The 21,500-nt window shown below is 45.0% G+C and overlaps 1 protein-coding gene across 4 annotated transcripts in view; it reads left to right on the top strand.

The window, feature by feature from the left end:
- LOC135556424 (breast cancer anti-estrogen resistance protein 3-like) overlaps positions 1-21,500 on the top strand; it is a 53,862-nt gene that overhangs the window by 26,088 nt on the left and 6,274 nt on the right. For 2 of the 4 annotated variants that reach the window (XM_064989624.1, XM_064989626.1), the window contains 2 exons: positions 18,278-18,406; positions 20,650-21,095. In XM_064989624.1, the coding sequence (XP_064845696.1) occupies positions 18,278-18,406; positions 20,650-21,095 (575 nt within the window). Of the gene's footprint in view, positions 1-7,002; positions 7,584-17,683; positions 17,705-18,277; positions 18,407-20,649; positions 21,096-21,500 lie in introns of those variants that run through there. The other 2 variants (XM_064989625.1, XM_064989627.1) reach the window with 2 other exon arrangements.

Genomic DNA, 21,500 nt, shown 5'->3' on the forward strand with positions numbered 1-21,500 from the left:
CTGTGCCTCCTGTGAGATCTCCAGCCCTTGCTAAACACCAGATGAAGACCCTTTGGCCCTCCGTGTGGCCTGCACAGCACAGAACAGCACGCGCAGCCTGCAGAAATACACACAGAAATACACACTATTTGTGACAGGCAGGGTGAGATCTGACAGTCTGACAACTCACCAGACTAGACAGTAGGATTGCAGTCCTATCATCTTCATCAATTCCAAGTAAATGAATTTGCCCAGCACGTAAAACGTTTTCTACTGCAAGGTCAAAGACTGTGGAGTTTAAGTGATCTTGCTGTAGACAAGGAGAATTGTGTTGCGTTCAGGGAAATAGCCAGCAGTGCCAATTTCCCGGGGGTTGGAGAGATTGACCAATTTGAAGAAAGAAATTGCCAGAACTGCAAAGACATAAGTTTGGATTTCTCACACTACTTCTAAATAGGAACATTTATACATAATGTGCATATGGTGTGGCTAGGATATGCAGCACAGGTGTGATTGAGACGGACACAGACAGTTAGCTGCTCCCAGTTAGAGGCAGATGCCAGCAGGATTATGAGGATGGGATCCATAAAACCCGAGTACCAGTGACAATGACCCCCCCCCCAGGATAGCTCCGTCATCTACCTCAGGCAAATGGCTGTCCTTCATCTCTCCCTGTTGCTCCTACCTACAGTGGGCCTACCTACTGTACCTGCCTGTATCCTAGACTAGTTAGAACTAAGTTCTGCCCTTCAGCAGGGTCTTGGGCTGCGTTTACACAGGTAGCCCATTTCTGATATTTTTTTCACTAATTGCATCTCTTGGAAAATCAGATCAGCTCTTTTGACAATAATTGGGCATAAGATCCGAATTGGGCTGTCTGTGTAATTACAGCCACAGAGTCCACAGTTCATACCACAATGTAAGAGAAATGGCAATCTCTAGTGGTTTGATTGAAGTACTACAGTATAATTTGTTACACAGCAGAACAGCTGGACAGACAGTATTGAAGTGCACCCATAATTCCAGTCAATCTCTTGAAAGTCTGTTCTTATCGTTTTATTTTCTGGAGTTGAATTAAAAGATGTGCCAATATGCTTTCCAGGGAAATGGTATTTGTGTTATCCATTGTAGTTTCCAAAAGTCTAAAGGACAGACAGACATTACACACAGTTTCTAGATCTTTGAGAAATGACCAAGAGACAAATGTGGATGTTGTATGTGATGTGCTGTAATGGCACACTTGGCACTGGTCAATACTGCTCTTTGGTTCTGTGCCAGCGTTAGTGTTGTGTGTCTCACCTTTCATCACAGCGTTGTCATCATCAGTGTCACTGACATGCTAAAGGCATTCTGATGAATTAATCACTTACTGATGCTTGGTTGCACACTTCTATCTGGCTCTATATCCATCTGCCTCTATGCTCGTGTCCAAGAATGGTAAAGTAACTGAAATTAATGACTACCGATCCGCAGCACTCACTTCCGTCATCATGAAGTGCTTAGAAAGGCTAGTCAAAGACCACATCACCTCCTCCCTCCCGAGACACTCAACTCTCTCCATTTCACCTACCGCCCTGACAGATCCACAGATGACACAAACGCCATTGCGCTGCACACGGCCCTCAACCACCTGGACAAGAGAAATACATATGTGAGGTTGCTGTTCATTGCCTACAGCTCAGCCTTCAGTACCATAGTGCCCTCTAAGCTCACCACAAATCTCACAGCCCTGGGACTGAACTCTTCCCTATGCAACTGACAAATGACAGTCCATCATGAGCCCCACAAGGGTGCGTCCTCAGTCCCCTCCTTTACTTCCTGTATACCCACGACTGTGTGGCCTCACAGTTCCAACTCCATCATCAAGTTTGCTGAGACGGGACAGTAGTAGGCCTGTTTACCAACAACGACGAGATGGCATACATGGAGGAGGTAGGTACTCTGATGGTGTGGTGCCAAGTAAAAAACTCCCTCCACGTCAGCAAAACAAAGGAGCTGATTGTGAACTTCAGGAGGAACCAGGTGGGGCACGCCCCCATCCTCATCAACGGGGCCGCCGTGGAGATGGGAAAAAAAACTCACATTTCTCGGCATACACGTCTCAGAGGAGCTGAAATGGTCAAACCACACAGACACCGTGGTGAAGAAGGCACGACAGCGACTCTCCAATTTCTGGAGGCTGAAGAAATTCAGCCCGTCTCCGAGGCCCCTCACAGTGTCCTACAGGAGCACCATCGAGAGCATACTGTCTGGCTGCATCACAGCCTGGTACAGCAACTCCACCGCAGCAGACCGCAAGACACTACAGAGGGTGGTACGCTCAGCTGACAAACCATTGGGTGCCCACTGCCTGCCCTCCAGGACACCTACAACACCAGGTGATGCAGGAAGCCCAAGAAGATCATCAGTAACCTCAGCCACGGGCTGTTCTCCCCGCTTCAAACACTCAGACGTGGGCAGAACAGTAGCATCATGGCTTAAACTAGCAGACTGGCCAATAGCTTCTACCCCCAGACCATCAGGCTGCTGAACAACCACCACTAGTCCGCTACCTGCTCCTCCTGCCTCCCCGGACTTCCTCGAGTTGAGTTCCTCATCCTACACATACACTGTTTTTTGTTGTTGAATAACAATTTGTTCTTAGTTGACTTGTCTGGTTAAATAAAGGTGTAATACAATTAAAATTATGATACAGGTCAACTGGATGTCAGTCAAAAGTAAAGAATTCTAAGTTGGCTGTTCCTCCATTCCACTTGTCTAGAGAAATAAATGTGTATTTTGGGGGGTACTTTACTTAAAGCTGGTAATTTGAAGCTTGTGAAAACTCTAACAGGTTCTTCTCTTTCCCAGGGGCAGGCAGTCTTCTGGGGTTTTAATGAAAGCAATTAACTTGTTTGATGTGTTTCCTGCGGGAAAGCATTTCTGCACTGTGTAGAGAAGAGGGAGTGCCAGCCTGCTTTCCCTAATGTCTTTGTTTACACTTTATGAGCGTTTCGGAGGGAGGGGAATGGAACCCAGCCGATAGATAGCCAACTGTTTGCATTTCTTAATGGCTCTTGGGTAATTACACTCCTGCACTCATTCGACCTCCTGACACTTTCCCAGTGCGGTTACAACGGGAGTTTTTTGTTCTTACAAAAAACAGATTCATGAATGGCGCAAGACAGAGAGGACCACTTAAAACTATTATACAAATCAAATCAAATTTTTATTTATTTGTCACATACACATGGTTAGCAGATGTTAATGCGAGTGTAGCAAAATGCTTGTGCTTCTAGTTCCGATAATGCAGTAATAACCAACAAGTAATCTAACTAACAATTCCTAAACTACTGTCTTATACACAGTGTAAGGGGATAAAGAATATGTACATAAGGATATATGAATGAGTGATGGTACAGAGCAGCATAGGCAAGATACAGTAGATGGTATCGAGTACAGTATATACATATGAGATGAGTATGTAAACAAAGTGGCATAGTTAAAGTGGCTAGTGATACATGTATTACATAAGGAGGCAGTCGATGATATGGAGTACAGTATATACGTATGCATATGAGATGAATAATGTAGGGTAAGTAACATTATATAAGGTAGCATTGTTTAAAGTGGCTAGTGATATATTTACATCATTTCCCATCAATTCCCATTATTAAAGTGGCTGGAGATGAGTCAGTGTCAGTGTGTTGGCAGCAGCCACTCAATGTTAGTGGTGGCTGTTTAACAGTCTGATGGCCTTGAGATAGAAGCTGTTTTTCAGTCTCTCGGTCCCAGCTTTGATGCACCTGTACTGACCTCGCCTTCTGGATGATAGCGGGGTGAACAGGCAGTGGCTCGGGTGGTTGATGTCCTTGATGATCTTTATGGCCTTCCTGTAACATCGGGTGGTGTAGGTGTCCTGGAGGGCAGGTAGTTTGCCCCCGGTGATGCGTTGTGCAGACCTCACTACCCTCTGGAGAGCCTTACGGTTGAGGGCGGAGCAGTTGCCGTACCAGGCGGTGATACAGCCCGCCAGGATGCTCTCGATTGTGCATCTGTAGAAGTTTGTGAGTGCTTTTGGTGACAAGCCGAATTTCTTCAGCCTCCTGAGGTTGAAGAGGCGCTGCTGCGCCTTCTTCACGATGCTGTCTGTGTGAGTGGACCAATTCAGTTTGTCTGTGATGTGTATGCCGAGGAACTTAAAACTTGCTACTCTCTCCACTACTGTTCCATCGATGTGGATAGGGGGGTGTTCCCTCTGCTGTTTCCTGAAGTCCACAATCATCTCCTTAGTTTTGTTGACGTTGAGTGTGAGGTTATTTTCCTGACACCACACTCCGAGGGCCCTCACCTCCCAGTGTTGAGGATCAGCGGGGAGGAGATGTTGTTACCTACCCTCACCACCTGGGGGCGGCCCGTCAGGAAGTCCAGTACCCAGTTGCACAGGGCGGGGTCAAGACCCAGGGTCTCGAGCTTGATGACGAGCTTGGAGGGTACTATGGTGTTGAATGCCGAGCTGTAGTCGATGAACAGCATTCTCACATAGGTATTCCTCTTGTCCAGATGGGTTAGGGCAGTGTGCAGTGTGGTTGAGATTGCATCGTCTGTGGACCTATTTGAGCGGTAAGCAAATTGGAGTGGGTCTAGGGTGTCAGGTAGGGTGGAGGTGATATGGTCCTTGACTAGTCTCTCAAAGCACTTCATGATGACGGAAGTGAGTGCTACGGGGCGGTAGTCGTTTAGCTCAGTTACCTTAGCTTTACATTTACATTTACATTTAAGTCATTTAGCAGATGCTCTTATCCAGAGCGACTTTCTTGGGAACAGGAACAATGGTGGCCCTCTTGAAGCATGTGGGAACAGCAGACTGGTATAGGGATTGATTGAATATGTCCGTAAACACACCAGCCAGCTGGTCTGCGCATGCTCTGAGGGCGCGGCTGGGGATGCCGTCTGGGTCTGCAGCCTTGCGAGGGTTAACACGTTTAAATGTTTTACTCACCTCGGCTGCAGTGAAGGAGAGACCGCATTTTTCCGTTGCAGGCCGTGTCAGTGGCACTGTATTGTCCTCAAAGCGGGCAAAAAAGTTATTTAGTCTGCCTGGGAGCAAGACATCCTGGTCCGTGACTGGGCTGGATTTCTTCCTGTAGTCCGTGATTGACTGTAGACCCTGCCACATGCCTCTTGTGTCTGAGCCGTTGAATTGGGATTCTACTTTGTCTCTGTACTGATGCTTAGCTTGTTTGATAGCCTTACGGAGGGAATAGCTGCATTGTTTGTATTCAGTCATGTTACTAGACACCTTGCCCTGATTGAAAGCAGTGGTTCGCGCTTTCAGTTTCACGCGAATGCTGCCATCAATCCAAGGTTTCTGGTTAGGGAATACAACATGAAAACAAAGCACATGGATGACTGATTTGTCCTGTAGAGCCCCAGATGTGCTCCAGATGCATATTGGAGATAGATGGAGTAGAAGAACATACTAGAGTATTCACTTTACATAGATTTCCTATTTTTTTGACATTGTGTAAATGGATGAGCAGCAGTATGCATTGCAGTCATTCACTGTCACACATCTGCATAATTAGTCAGTCGGTTCTCACGCCCACTCACCTGTAGTTGGACCGTATCTCTGATTCATAGGGATGAAGCAAGCCAGTCCTGTGAGGCTGTATCTAATGATTGCTATAGTATATTTTCATCCGTCTAGCAATCTGGCTTTTTTCCCACATGCCGGCAATAGGCTGTAAGTTTCCCCTAAAGCTTTTTCAACGGACAACTGAATTAAGCTGGATTTTACCGTTCACGCGTAGGATTTCAGCTGATATCATGGTATTGGAGGACCAACCAAACATTCCCTGAACAGCTGAGAGCCCAACGCTAATGAAATGTGGTTGGTCAATTCCTGTAGTTGTTGGAGTGGTTGACATTCCACTCTGTCGGCATTACTTGGGCAGTTGACAGAAAGTGGTTCTGTGTCAAATCAAATCAAATGTTATTTGTCACATGCGCCGAACACAACAGATGGAGACTTGACTGTGAAATGCTTAATTACGAGCCTTTTCCAAAAAATGCAGAGCTAAAAAGTATGAAAATTAGCTAATAAAAATAGAAAATAGTAACAATAAATAACAATAACAAAGCTACTGTATATTGTACCAGGAGTACCAGTACTGAGTCAATGTGCAGGGTTACGAGGTAATTGAGGTAATATGTACATGTAGGTAGGGGTAAATGTAATTAGGCAACAGGATAGATTACAAACAGAGTAGCTGCAGCATATGTGAAGAGTGTGAAAATGTGTTTGTGTGTATGTGTGTGGCGTCAATATGCGTGTGTGTGTGTGTGTGAGCATATGTATATATAGTGTGTGTGTGTGTGTGTCAGCCATTTGGTAGCCATTTGATGAACCGTTCAGCACTCTTTGGGGTAGAAGCGGTTCAGGTGTGAACAGAGTGAACAGTCTATGACTTTGGTGGCTGGGGTCTTTGACAATTTTCCAGACCTTCTTCTCACACCGCCTGGTATAGAGGTCCTAGGTGGCAGGGAGCTCTGCCCCAGTGATGTACTGGCCCGTCCACACCACCCTCTGTTGCGCCAGTGTGGCTCAGTCGGTAACAGTGTTCACAACATCAAGGTCTTGGGTTCAAGTCCCTGCAGGATCCACAGACATAATATGTATACAGTCATTGCCCTGTAAGTAATTTGGGTAAAAGCACCTGCTAAGTGCCATTGCTTTCTAATGAAGAATACAGTCTTCTGGACATGCTCAGTTATACTCCAACCATCTCTCTGACTGAAGTTAAGTGGCCTTATTATTGAAGGACACAGAGACATAGCTCTGACCCCAGTGAATATGTATCTTGTCACTCATCACTACTCCTGCTTCCCATCTGTGTACTACTACATTCTGCTCAATGGTTGTTCAGAGAGACAAATTAAATATAGACTGAGAAACAAGATCATTTGTCTATTTCTCTGTTCAACAACTATGTCTGACCTACTTAGTATTAGATCAAGTATGAAAAAAAGACCTTCACATTTCAAAACAGCAGTGTGTTAAAAGAACAGAAGAATCACACAGCATGTTTATGGTGGCGGTGTTAATCAGAGCAGCACTGTTGGTAGGGTATCGGGCGTCAGAAGAACACACAGGAGCCTCTCCCCTCCCTCTAAACTCAGCCAGTGGTAAGAGGGGGCTGCAGGGGTTAGTCCTGGTAGAGGCAGTAGAGGCAGTGCCCTCCAAGCTGGCTCTGACTTTATTAGTGGGAGAGCAAGATCACATGGAGTTTCCACCGCTCCATACATGGAGCTCCGGGACTGCGTGAAGCAGCATGGATTAGTGTGTTCACCGTGTAGAGCACAGACAGCAGGGCTGCTTAGACTGAAAAGGAGACGAGAGAGAGCCACAGAGTAAGGTGCTGCAATGCTCACCCCCTCGGTGTGACAGAGGTGAAGGCTAATTGAGAATCTCTGTGCTTTTTTCATGCCAAGATTTGTTTGTGAGGCCGTTTTTGTGAGTTAACCGAAAGGTGCGAAGGATGTCAGAGAGATGCAACGTTCTGAGTACCTTGACTGCAGCCCTGTGCTGCTTCTACCAGAAGAGCTCCGTCCTCAGGGCCAAGGTGAGTGACGTCATGCCACTGTTTGTGTCACACGGTCATCTGTCAGCATTCACATCACAGCCTACTGTGTGTTCTCATAGTCAGTGTCTTGCATGTTCTGAAACCAGGTCATCTTAACTGCCTGCACCGAATTTCCTGGAATTACTTCTGTACTTTAGTGAAAGGAAAAATGAATCAAACCTGGAAAAGGGCTTTGATTCATCCTCTGTAATCTTATTCTAAGCTTTCTTTGGGCAAACAGGCTTAGCCAATGGTAATGTAGATGAATCATCAGTTGCTCCTTTAAAAAGAGGCTTTATCCTTGATCCCTTACTGTAGCCTGAATGTTTGGGTGTGATGAATGTGCCCTCTGGGCTGTGTGAGTGCTGAATGTCGTTTTTGGGGGAGCTTTCTCCTCTGTATTGACTAGTTAATGTGGGTTAGAGTCTGTCACTGTTGTGGGATGGAGAGAACTTTTAATTGCTCTCTGTGTTTTTATATGCTGAAAGCTTTAAATTGCCCTGTTAGTCAGTGCTGGTTGTTTTTTTCCTCCCAGATCAGACCTGCTGTTTAGATATTTTCATTATAGTAAGTGAAGAGGTCAGCCAGATATCCCATTTCATGTGACGACTTATGGGAGTTGGAAAGTGATGCTAAGTGTGTTTGTGATGGTGTGTGTGTGTGTGTGTGTGTGTGTGTGTGTGTGTGTGTGAGTGTGTGTGTGTGTGTGTGTGTGACTATGCTCTTGGACTATAAATGTGTGAGAGCTCATCTGTATAATCTGTGTATTTGATTTAGAATGTATCTCACAATCCACTTAAGTTATTAATGATATTCTTTACTTTTCTTTGTTTGATGTATGGCTTTGATATTCCTGTGTAATATGTCCCATTGAAAGTGGTCTGTCCGTTATGACATCAGGGGGAATTATTACAGTGGCATTAAGTGAATTGGATGGTGAGGATGGCTGGAAAGAGAGAGACACTACAGTATATCTGTCCCAACAGTGTTATAGAAAGGCCCTATATCTGTCCCAAGAGTGTTATAGAGAGACCCTATATCTGTCCCAACAGCGTTTATGGAAGTGACACAGGCCTGTAACTTCAGAAGGGGCAAGGGGTCATGAGATGGACCAAAATACTGACATTATTAATAGCCATTATCAGTTATGCCAATTATTTGTGGCTGGCTGAAGAATGATATATACTGTAGGCCTATTCTGTACAGTACAGTACTTACAGAGACACCTTGTACATAGTGTGTAATACAAGTGGGTTGTAAAAATTGCCTCAACAGATAAGCTGCAAATGAGTTGAAAGGCTTATAGGAAGTGACTTTTCCCTGGAGGTCTACTGCCCCAAAGCTCATCAGTGTTAACCACAGTGAGCTCAGCCCCTCACCCCCAGTCCTCCTCCTCATCATAATTATTATCTACATCTATGCTGGCTCTCACACTCGTCCATCACGTAGGGCTAGTGATCCCTCCATCCCTATTTCTTTCTTGATCCATCAATCTCTCTCTCTTTTCTTTGGTGACCCTCTCTCATCATCACCCACAGTGGAGAACGGCATGTTTCGTACAAGTCTATGATTAATCTGATTCTATTATTTTAAGCAGAGATATTTGCCCCAAAATAGCCCACAGTTTGTTGCTCCTGGAGTCTGGCTGTTTGGGCCCAGCGGACCCTAGAGAGTCCAGATAGTCTGTTAGCTTAGACATTGGCTCTGTTTTGTTTGGCCCAGGCTTAAAATAGTTCCATGTAAATACCTGGTTCGGACACGCTAGTCTGTGTGTCGGGGTCACAGGGGGTAACACAGTGGGCAGTGTTGGGCCTTGGGGCTCTGGGCTCTGGCGCATGGGGCCATTAAAGAGGGAGAATTATTGCCTGACGGACTCACTCTGAATTTAATTCCGCTGCTCTGTCGATCGCTACATACATTCAGTCTGAATCTCCCATCCTAGAAGTTGATAATGTCATCAGGCTGGCTCTGGGACCAATCCGAATGGTCACAATGTGTTCGCATTCTAGAAATTGTATGGGGGTGAGGCAAATCCAGACTCATCGTGGAGAAGAAACATCAGTTTGGCCGGAACGATGTGGATGGGTAGCCAAGTAAGGAGAATTACTCTGGGGCCTGTGCTATGTGCTAGCTACTGAAAGACATCTCACTCATTTCCTCTCCATTAAAACAACACCCAGCAGCGGCTTAAGCACTAATAAAGGACCCAGGCAGCTCAGCTGGGAGTGGACGACAGCCATGTAGCTCCAAGGAGCTGTACTGTATGCTGAGTGTGCAAACACCACACACACTCTGCAAGGTCAGAGTAATAGTGCTAAGTAATTAACCAAAATGATAGTTATTTTTCAGTTTTTAAACAATTCAATTATTTGAATTCCATTTCATTCAGTTTTTTTTTCTGTGAGCTCGATGTGCAGTTTCTGTAGAGATAAATTAGATCAAGCCTGAATTGGCGATGTAGTAGGGAGTTGTATTTTCCAACAGGCCAATATTCTACATAGTTTAGCGCAGAAAACATGGTAATTAACTACAATGCCCATAATCCATTGCGCCACTTAAACTTGTACAGTCTGTGTATAGCAGATACGGAGACTGAGAAGCGAGAACGAGCAATCGAGAGGGATAGAAAGCAGTTGCTTCAGGAGTCTGAAAAGACATGATCTAAGTGATTGATAGTTACTATTCAGGAGTCATAAGAGAGTGCCTTATTTACTTTGAAGAGCAACTAAGATAGTGATTTTGTCAGACAGCAGCTCTACAGAGATGAGATGATGACTTTATGATGGTTAATGCGTGTAAAGTAATAATGGGAAGTCACTACCATCATGGGACTTTTATTCATTGTTTTATTCTGTGTTGTTACAGCATTCAACCCACATAATGCGTAGTGCTTTTAATGCGATGGGCTGAGTGGATCGCTGTGGGGGAGCACAGCAATCCTATATTTCTATTTTTATTATTTTTAGTTTTAATCCCAGCCTCTATCCCCGCAGGAGGCCTTTTGCCTTTTGGTAGGCCGTCATTGTAAATAAGAACTTCTTCTTTCTAACTCAGACTTGCCTAGTTATATAAAGGTTAAATAAATAAGTAAAAATAGGAGAAAAGCCTCTGGAAGGTGCTGATTTAACACAGCCAAGGTGGACACAAAACCCCGCATTCTTCTACTCCATCTAAACAATGAGGTTTAGGGGCGGCAGGGTAGCCTAGTGGTTAGAGCGTTGGACTAGTAACCGGAAGGTTGCGAGTTCAAACCCCCGAGCTGACAAGGTACAAATCTGTCGTTCTGCCCCTGAACAGGCAGTTAACCCACTGTTCCCAGGCCATCGTTGAAAATAAGAATTTGTTCTTAACTGACTTGCCTGGTTAAATAAAGGTAAAATATAAATAAATAAAAGGTTTTACAAATCCTTCCAAATGGCAAAAAAAAACTCTGAAGGAAGGCTTTAATCTTTTAGACAAAGTGACGAATTAGAAGAAGTACAACCGATCAGAACAGCGCCTCTTCAGAGAAATGTGGACTTTAAAGCAGCAATCAGCAGTTGAAACAATAACAAATTGTTTTTTTCTCGCCCCTATTTTGAGCTAAAGGTGAGGGATGAGGCTGGAGAATTGTAACCACTGTCAAATTCATAGACAGAGCTATGGATGCAAGGACTGACCATCCATGAAATCAAAATGATAGTTTTAACCATGTTTTGAGGCTAAATAGTGTAGTGTGTGTTTACATTTACTTTGTTTACAAACATTGGAGTAAAATAAGCTTATATGGTGGGATCTGATGGGGTACGACAGTTGAACTAGCACGAGGCATTGATAAGTTATTTTCTTGAAGGATCAATGGGTACATATAATTCCAGAGGGATGTAGCAGCTACAAATTGCCCCTTTAAGGCTCATGTCCTCTCCTCCATATCCATCACTTCGCATGCTTTCCTGTGTGGATGTGTCCTGTTTCTGGACATTATATTACCAGTGTATTGTTGTGGATAGACATGGCCATGGAGCCCAGTAGTCGTAAACAGGAGAGGGGATAATGGAGGGGGAGTGGGCTGCAGAAGGTCTCCTGAGGGACCACAGACAGAGACAGGATGCCCTGATGGTCCTATCAGTTTACCCTACACAGGATGGGTGAGCCCACATAGCAAATCACAGATGAGAATGATAGAAAGGCCATGAAAGACCACGAAATATTCCCACCTTTTCCTTAACCTCTGTAGCGCAGTGTCCTTCTCCCCCTATCTCCACAGGAAACTCAGTAATCACCCACAGGGTTGATGTTCTGAGGGAACATTCTGGCTATCACGTTTCTGTGACAAATGTTGGATGTATACTAGGCCATTGGTATTATAGGTCCCCCTGGGTTGAGCTCCACATGTAATCCTAAATCTGCACTGCCAACTGACTAGAGTTTCAACCATTTAGGCCAGTGTTTCCAAACTCCAGTGCCTCCAACAGCACACATGTTTGTTGGAGCCCTGGGCAAACATACAGAATTTAATTAATTGAGGGCTTGATGATTAGTTGACAAGTTGAATCAGGTGTGCTTGTCCAGGGCTTCAATAAAAATGCGTAGTGTTGGGGGTACTTGAGCACTGGAGATGGGAAACACTGATGTTTACTGATGTATACTACAGGGTTAGCAGTGTAAGGACCGGGATTAGGAATAAGAAATTGTTATTTCCAAGCGGTCATTATCTCCAAGCGGCTTATGATGGTTATGTTAACTAGAGGGACTAAAGACTGACTGAATGAATGGGCCGTCAGCTTAAAAGGGACATTTAAACATTTTCTACTTCATATTCATCGTTGTCTATGGGCTCCCGAGTGGCACAGCTGTCACTACGAGTTCGATTTCAGGCTGTATCACAACCGGCCGTAATTGAGAGTCCCATTGGGCAGGGCACAATTGGCCCAGCGTCGTCCGGGTTCGGGTTTGGCTGGGGTAGGCCGTCATTGTAACAGAATTTGTTCATTAACTGACTTGTCTATATAGAGGAAGATAAGTGTTTCCAATGACATAAACCAATTAGTAGGCAATGCCTACTCACAATTGGTTAAAAATGACATGATACATACTGATGTCATTGGAAACACTAATCTTCCTCTGTCCTTTTATACTACAAAACATTGAAATGCGCCATGTTGGGGTGTTGCTGTTGCTTTGTGAAGTTTCCCTTTAATAGCAGCCTGACCCTAGGGTACACTGAGCCCTGTGTTGCCATCTCTGTGTGTACAAAACATTATGAACATCTTCCTAATATTGAGTTGCGCTGAGCCCTTCAGTAAGGCCATTCAACTGCCAATGTTTGTCTATGGAGATTGCATTTTCTGTGTGTTTGATTTTTATGGACCTGTCGGCAAAGGACGTGGCTGAAATTTGAAGGGGTATTTATATCAGTATATAAAATACACTATATATACAAAAGTATGTGGACATACCCCTTCAAATTAGTTGATTTCGTTTCCCCATCTGGCATTCCAATGGACGAGCCCTGACCTCAACCCCTTCAAACTCCTTTGGGATGAATTTAAAGACTGATTGCGAGCCAGGTCTAATCGCCAAACCTCACTAACGCTCTTGTTTCTGAATGGACATCTGAGAAGTGTGGAGACTGTTACAGCAGCAAAGGGGGGACCAACTCCACATTTGACGAGCAGGTGTCCACATACTTTTGGTCATGTAGTGTATGTACAGTATATATATATATATATATATATATAAATATATATAAATATATATATATATATAAATAATATTATATTCTGAGAAATCAATGACACTCATGAGATGAATATGGGGCAAGGTCCTGGCTGTTCACAATCATCTTGTCAAAGACAAGGGCCAGAGGTCCCTAGTAAGCTAGATCCCGGTTAAAACCCAGAGAGATTACTAATAACAAACCGCTACAGAAGCCATCATCTGGAGCAGGGGGTGAAGGGGCCAGCTCTCTGAGGAGAACCCACTAAACTCATCACTATTTCCTCAAGTCAATAAATCAAACAATGAACCTCAAGCATTTCCAGTAACTCACAGCCCTCAGAAGGATGAAACTTCTGTCACTGTCCTGCTGTGTTTGCCTCTGTATCATTCTGGGGGTTGTGCTATTTAGCTAGTAATCTGGGTGAAGATGAAGGTGACACCACTTAACTGTTTTAGGGAATGGTAGTCAGGGTAATGTGACTGAGCCCAGCCAGAGATATGCACTTGACACACTCATGATTGAGAGTCAGCCTAATATGGATGGGTGCTTTCCAAGGTGATGACATGGACAGTAAAGGGAAGGCCTTTAAAAAGCAACCACATGATCAGTCAAACAAATGTGTGAACATGCCGGCATAATGTGTGCAGCGCTGAACAATATAAATGAGCAGTTTATTAAAAGCAAATGACATTTAGTTGATTGAATGCATGTAGTTACCCTGAAGGATTAACTATGGCCATTGTATCATCAGGCTCCTCAGAAGTAATTATACCGGAGCTATTTTAAAACTCAGGTTAAGAGTTGATTGCCTCCAGCTAAGTGGACCAGGGCATGCTGTAATTCCCCAGCATCGTAAAGTGGTGCCTCAGTGCTGTTGAAAAGCCAGGAAATGCCAAGAAAATCTACTTCAGTTGGCGTCAAGATCCCCATACCGCTATAAAACACCCTTAAATCAACAGGGCTAAGTGTCAAGGAGAGGGAGAGGAGGAACTCTGTGAGTTTGGATGGAGGTTGAAGGTCTTCGGTAGTATTATGTAATGAATTGAAACAAGTAAAGACTGAAGTAAACACAAACAGCTCCTTGATAGATGCTTTTCTTAGGCTGCTGTGTGAATATGGAGCGCCTGGTCATTTGAAGGTTGAGCGGTGCTGGCTGGGCCTGGAGGCCTCTAAAGGCTGTTGACAGCATAGAGAGAGAAGCCTGCCTACCCTGCCACGGTGTGGCCGCCCATCCTTCAGTACAATGCCAGTGCCATCAGTGGTGATTTCAGTCTGTGCTCGTCTGCCCAGGCCTGCGATTTTAAGCCTCTATGGCTGACATGTATATATACACTCAGAGGAGATAGTGATATTTACATTACATCATTGACATACAATAGTGGTCATGCTATGTTTGCTTACTTTTCTGTGGTATTGTATGTAATATTGCATTGTACACTATTCAGACCTAGCCAGGGGTGCATTTTGTATTGCAGGTTGACGTTTATTGTAATGAATCTTGCCCTGGAGGCAGAATTTAACAATTTCAGCCAGGTGGGCCAGCTGCAAAGTCAAAATTGGATTTATCGTTAAAAAAAATCATGAAAACTCAAATTTGCTTTTGGGTCAGGTTTTTGAGTTAGAAGTGTGGTTAGGGTCAAAATTAGATTGTATGGCTTTGTGGCTGTGCCAGCTAGTGACCATTCTGCAGAGATGCCTCCAGGGCAAGATTCATGACAATAAATGCCAACCTGCTTTTATTTCACTCGTCATAACTCAGTTCAATGAAGGACCCCTGGGGGCACACACCAGAGTCATGCAACGACACGGTACAGCTCTGACACATACCACACATACCCTTCTGCAACGGTGAAACGGTTTCACCCTGTCAGCGTATCCATGGAAATAGCATGATGCCTGAAAGCCTGTGACAGAGGCTAATGCCAGAGCCATAAATATGACTTTGGTTGATATTTCAGGACAGTGAAACACTACACTGAACTATATGCTTATCCTATAATATTCTCTATTCTCACTGGATGGCAATACTCTGAACCTGCTCTGACAGAGCCATACAGGGAGGTCCCCCAGCTGTGATGCACAGCAGGGCATATCCAAGAATTTATTGATTTGATTGACACACGGGCATTCATATTATACAAGTACGTTATAGTTAAGCAATAAGGCCCAAGCGGCTGTGGTATATGTGCCATTATAAACTGAGTGGGTTGAGCTCTGAATGCTGATTGGCTGACAGCCATGGTTTATCAGACCGTATACCTTGGGTATGACAAAACATTTATTTTTACTGCTCTAATAATGTTGGTAACCAGTTTATAATGGCAATAAGGCACCTCGGGGGTTTGTGGTATTTGGCCAATATACCTCCGTGTTGTGTCGTGCATAAGAACAGCCCTTTAGCCGTTTATAATTGATCATCTCTCATTGAGTACACACAAGTGATCAGAACAGAATGATTTTCAGCCCCCTAGAGCAGATTTTTCTCCATGTAACACTCTCTCAGACCATCAAAGGGCCTGGTATGGGATAGGTACCATACTCAAGACTGGAGTTACAGTATATAACATCCATCAGGACTGTGTTACCATATGGACCAAAATCTTGTCTCTGACCATTCGGAATAATCTTACCATAATCTTACCATTAGCTGTGACTTCTAGACTTGTAGCTGTCGAGGACACAGGCCACCAATAGTATCTAGGATCTCATGCTCTGTCCGGCAGTGTTTGTGAGATGCAGGCACTCTCTCCTCAGCTGCCCCAGGGTAGTGGGCCGTTTCTAGGGGAGTGTTAAGCCGTGCGGGCATCACACCTGGCTGACAGGCTGTGGCCAGCCCCTTCTCCCCCAGGGTGTTTGTGTGTGTGCAGGCACACTCATGCGTGTTTTTGTGTGTTTGTGCGTATCCACAGTAAAGCAGAGTGAAGGCCTGCCAGCTCAACAGATGCAGTGTAGGAAGAATATTAACTACTTCTGTCATGACACAGACAGATCTTGTGTGCTTCACATACATTGCCCACCACTCTAAGTTCAGCATGTATGTCTGTAAGGGGGGAGGGATTTGGGATGTTTTCTCATGTTGTACAGGTTCAGTCTCAGTCATCTGTATCCTCACTTGAGGAAGTCTCTCTCTCTCTCATAATTAAGTCTGAGACTTGCCTTTGAAACACATAAAACCTATTTGAATCTGATGAGCAGCAGGCCCACTGTCTCCCCAACAGGTCTAATAAGATGTATACAGATATATAAAGCAGCAACCCGTAGCTAAATTAGCTCTCTGGTAAAACAAATAGCGCCATATGAACTCATGCTAGAGTTTCCCATGCTTACCCCTTCCACCCGCCTTCTGACAATATAAAACCATTTCCTGGAGCCTTAATTCAGTTTTAGTTGGCATGTAATTCAGTCGACCACAACATAAAAAACTGAAATTTACAGTCCTTCAAATGTTCTCTCTGGGGACAAGGGTGAGCGCAGCCTAACAGATTTAGCCCTAGGTTAAACAGTAGTAGCAAATTGTCTGTTAGGAGCAGCACAATACAGTTTCTGCTTCTGTAAGTGGTCAGTGAAGCCAAACACTGTGCATTCTGAACATTCCGAACAGTTAGCCAATGTCAAGAAGGACTCATGCTATTTTAGTTGGGGACAAATGGGTGTGTTCCTGTCCTGTCCCATTCCTTTAAAGGGAAATACAGAGCTTTATGGAGAGTTTCTGTACTCAAGGCTATTGTTGGTGATGTCAATATCCGCCATAAATACCATTGTTTTAATGTGCAGGGACAAAGACAGCACTAGGTAAGTACGGTTAATGCATTAGAAAACCAAGTATAATATTGGTTACTGCAGGAAGGCATTGAGTTGATGGAACACAATAATCCTTCAGGTCATTGCTCACCCTTAGGGCTGACGCTGAATTGCCAGTCAACTCCCTCCCCCCACAACATTTCTTTATGATCCAGGTCTTGGCAGCCCCTTGTAATGCTCAAATTGTGTTTTGGAAAGATGCAGATGGGGTGCCAACATCCCAGAAGAACACAATGGCGACAGTACTTTCCCCCAGTCTAATTCTGCCTGCCATCTCCAGGGGGTTGGTTTAAAAAGTAGCAGAGTTTTAAAACATTGTTGTTGTTCTGGGTCTAACGGACCTCTAGTTAAAAAAGTGGAAAACTGATGCTCGGTTCAACCCCACAAGTGGCGCCACTGGAGTGAAATGTCATTATGTCTCCAGAAGTATTACGTCTAACTCAGTATGACATATATTACGGGCAGACAGACAAGTTGTGCAACAGACCAACCCTTTATAATGCGTTTAGAAAATATAAGCCAAAGCAGGAAGACAGTGTGGAGGGGAAGTCTATTGATTGTGAAAGAGGATTTCCTCAAAGCAGGACTGAGACGAGTCTCTGTATTATCAACCTGAGAGGTATTTCCTGGCAGGAACCTGCTATGATAGATGAGGTCATCCCATGTCCTCCTTTTGCTATATCCTAGTGTGAATCACAGCAGCCTGGCATAGTGGACTGTGTGTGTATGAGTGTGTGTGTCACAGTATTCAGGTGAGTGTGTTGTTGCTCCACCCGGAGGCCTCTTGCTGGGGCAGAACTGGGCAGAGGGGCATGGCAACAAGGCCAGGATATGACACAGCAGTCAAAGCAGAGGCAGGTAGATCCCTCGGCCAATTGGAGTCTTCGGCATAGTGTATCTCTGGGAAGTTACAGCCCAGGAAACAAAGAGGGGAGGAGAGCTCTGTATGACACATGCTTACACAGAAAAAAAGACGGAGAGGGAGAGGGAGAGAGAAAAATAAAGTGTGTGTGAGAGGTAGCTAGAAACAGTAGAGGGAGAGTTATATTACAAAGGTTTACCAGTACATAGACAGATCGACAGATAGATGCAGACAGCCAGTGCAGTGCACACAGTGTGCACCCTCAGTACAGCAACCATGTCTGTGAGGATACCAGTACTGAAAGAGCCTGTTCTTCCTGTCTATGTGCAGTTCTCCAGGGACAAGTACATCATGGAGGGCCCACCGGAGAAACTACGCAAGGAGCTGGAAGACGAGCTGAAGCTGGGCAGTGAGGAACCACGCAGTCACGCCTGGTACCATGGTGCTATCCCCAGACAGGTAAAAAAAAACACACACAAAAAACACACTCTCTCTCTTTCTCTGGAGGGACAACTCAGCTGCCTGTTTGCCATGCCTGTTATAGAGTCCAATGATTTAGCTTGAGTCAAAGGATTCTTGATAAAGTATTTTTTTGTGTGGCCGGCGGCACATGCTGGCTCTTTGTGAAAGAGGATATTTAAATAAAGAGATGGAGCTAAGAGAGGCTTACTGTGAAACACGACCAGCCCAATGAAAGCATGCAGAGGGGAGGGGTTCCTCTGTTGCCAACAGTTACGGCCGGGTGTCCAGTTGCACACTGATTTCATTCAGGGGCCTGTCACTCCCACCCTGTGGAGGAATCACAGCACTGGCGCTCTGAAAACATGGCAACCATGCAAAACCTTGCATACCCACGCAGAGCAGGACAGCTGGCCAGACAGACACGTTTCCAAGCTCAACCAAAAATCTCTGTAATGACATCCAACACAATGCTTTGTTTGGTCACACTGGAGTATTATGTGAATGGAGTCAGGGAGCTCAGACACTTTGGCAGGCAGCTCTTGTTATAAATATGTGAAAACTCCCTGTGACTAGAGGTTTCTAGAGGGGATCTGTGTGTCCTTCATGTGGACTGAAGAGTAAAAGCTACTTGGCTGAGAGTCTGGACTTAGGAGGGGGCTGTGACAGTGTGACAGATCCCTGCCCTCTGACAACTAGCGCAGCAGTGTTCAACTATTACCCTAGGAGGTCAGGAGCCTGTTGGTTTTCTGTTCTACCTGATCATTAATTGCACCCACATGGTGTACCAGGTCTAAATCAGCCCCTGATTAGAGAGGAACAGCAGAAGAAAAAAACAGGTACAGAGGTACAGAGTTGAGTTTAAGGGCTCTAGGGGCTGAGCCTTGTTTTGAACACAGGGATGTAAAGTCTGAGGAGTGTTAGTGATGATGACCCACCTCAACACCCAGAGCTCAGCTCAAATAAGTGCTTGTACACAGAGTAGTAAAATCAGAGACTGTGTTTTTCCTATGATTCACTCTCAGGCAACAACTTGTCTGAAACTGGTTGAGCCAGATCAGAATCAGACAAATAAGAACAAGTCAACAACGGAAATAAGTATTTATCTTGACAGGTCTGTTCTACAGCACTGGCTGTATTACGTCCATTAGGCTGTGTGAGGCTCAGGGACAAAAGGGCAGACTCACTGTCAGTTTGACATACTGTGGCTGAATGGTTCATTGAAATGGGCTTCATTTCAACCTTGTGCTTTCATCAGTATCTCACTAAGAGCTTGTCACTGAGAACTTGTCAGTGTGAACAGAGCGGCACTGACACACACTTAGTAGTGAAAGCTCAGGCCACAGAGCTCGGTCCAAGAACCCCAGCCTCAGCACACACACACAGAGCTCAGTCCATGAACCCCAGCCTCAGCACACAGAGCTCAGTCCAAGAACCCCAGCCTCAGCACACAGAGCTCAGTCCATGAACCCCAGCCTCAGCACACAGAGCTCGGTCCATGAACCCCAGCCTCAGCACACAGAGCTCGGTCCATGAACCCCAGCCTCAGCACACACACACAGAGCGACAGGTCTTAATTGGATGGTAACAACACATGGGTGAAATAAAATGACATGATGCTATTTATTAACATCTTCTATTATAGCCGTCCACTGATCTGCCAGGGACCACGTCTCTATAAACAGCATTCATGCTGCCTAGTGATTCTAGTAAGATTTAATAAGCTCCTTCCTGGTGCTACTGCAGCCAGATTGTGAAAAGAGGGCTTTTAAACTTTTAATTAGAAACCCTCCAACTTCCGACTCCAAAACATGATTACTAAGTTAAATACTATCTTAATTAAAAAGGTAATTAAATGTTTGGAAGCAGGACATGAGTGAAGTGGAATGTGTAGACCACTGTGTGACATGACTGAGTTTCTACGCAACACTGGGGCTTTTGGTCATTTCACCCTACAGTTTGGCTGTGTGGCCTGCACTCAGAGAGCATTTTGGGAGGTATCATGATGTTACTGTACAGTAACAGTAGTGCTAGCTAGTGAAAACATTCAGTTAGCCAAGCATGTTACTGAGAAGGCCATTCAGTGAGGGAGTAGAGCGCCTGTCGCCACAAATCCAGTGAGACAAGTGTGACAAACTGAAAACACGCTAGACACAGTTCTGTGTGATATTGAAAATACAACCAAGTGTGTGAGCTACATGTCTGTGTGTATGTGTGCTCAACATGTGTCCTCTGGTGTCCAGGTGGCAGAGAACCTGATCCAGAGAGATGGGGACTTCCTGATCCGGGACTCTCTGTCCAGCCCTGGGAACTACGTCCTGACCTGCCAGTGGAAGAACAGCCCGCAACACTTCAAGATCAACAAGAAGGTGGTGGCCATGAACGAGGCTTACTCCCGGGTGCAGTACCTGTTCGAGAAGGAGGGCTTCGACAGCGTGCCTGCCCTGGTGCGTTACTATGTTGGCAACAGGAAGCCAGTGACGCAGGCAGTGGGGGCCATCATCTTCCAGCCCATCAATAGGGCCTTGCCCCTGCGCTGCCTAGAGGAGAAGTATGGCGTGGCCTGTGTCCGTGTGGAGGCTGGCCTGACCCTGCCCGAGAGGAAGAGCCAGACATCTAAACGCCTGAGCCTCAACATCATGAACGGACACACCCAGGACCACAGCCTCGGACGGGGGAACCTGCTTAGGTTAGTAGACTATCTGAGGAGGCTCAGGCCTGTACATAGTGTATGTGGTTGGAAATTGTCTGTGAGCCGTAGGCTACAATGGAGATGCTTGCTTGCAGGCGCAAGATCCATTTAGATCCAATACAGCAATAAAGTGCGCTTTATTTTCCTCTGCAGCCAGGAGTTTATATAGACACGGTACATCATGCCATACATTTATATGCCGGCAACTTATAAGTAGCTATAAAATATAATTTTGTAGGGGGTTTGTCCAAATGGAATTGGCTCCATATAATTTCATGTATAGCCTAACATGCAAAAACGTGCACTCCAAATTTGTAAGACTAATGTGGGAGTCACAGAGATAAGTACACGTCTACAATAAACCATTCCTGAGGTAAAATAAGGAGTGGTGTTTAGCCAGGA

Source organism: Oncorhynchus masou, chromosome 15, assembly GCF_036934945.1.
Source record: "Oncorhynchus masou masou isolate Uvic2021 chromosome 15, UVic_Omas_1.1, whole genome shotgun sequence".
Taxonomy (NCBI): Eukaryota; Metazoa; Chordata; class Actinopteri; order Salmoniformes; family Salmonidae; genus Oncorhynchus; species Oncorhynchus masou.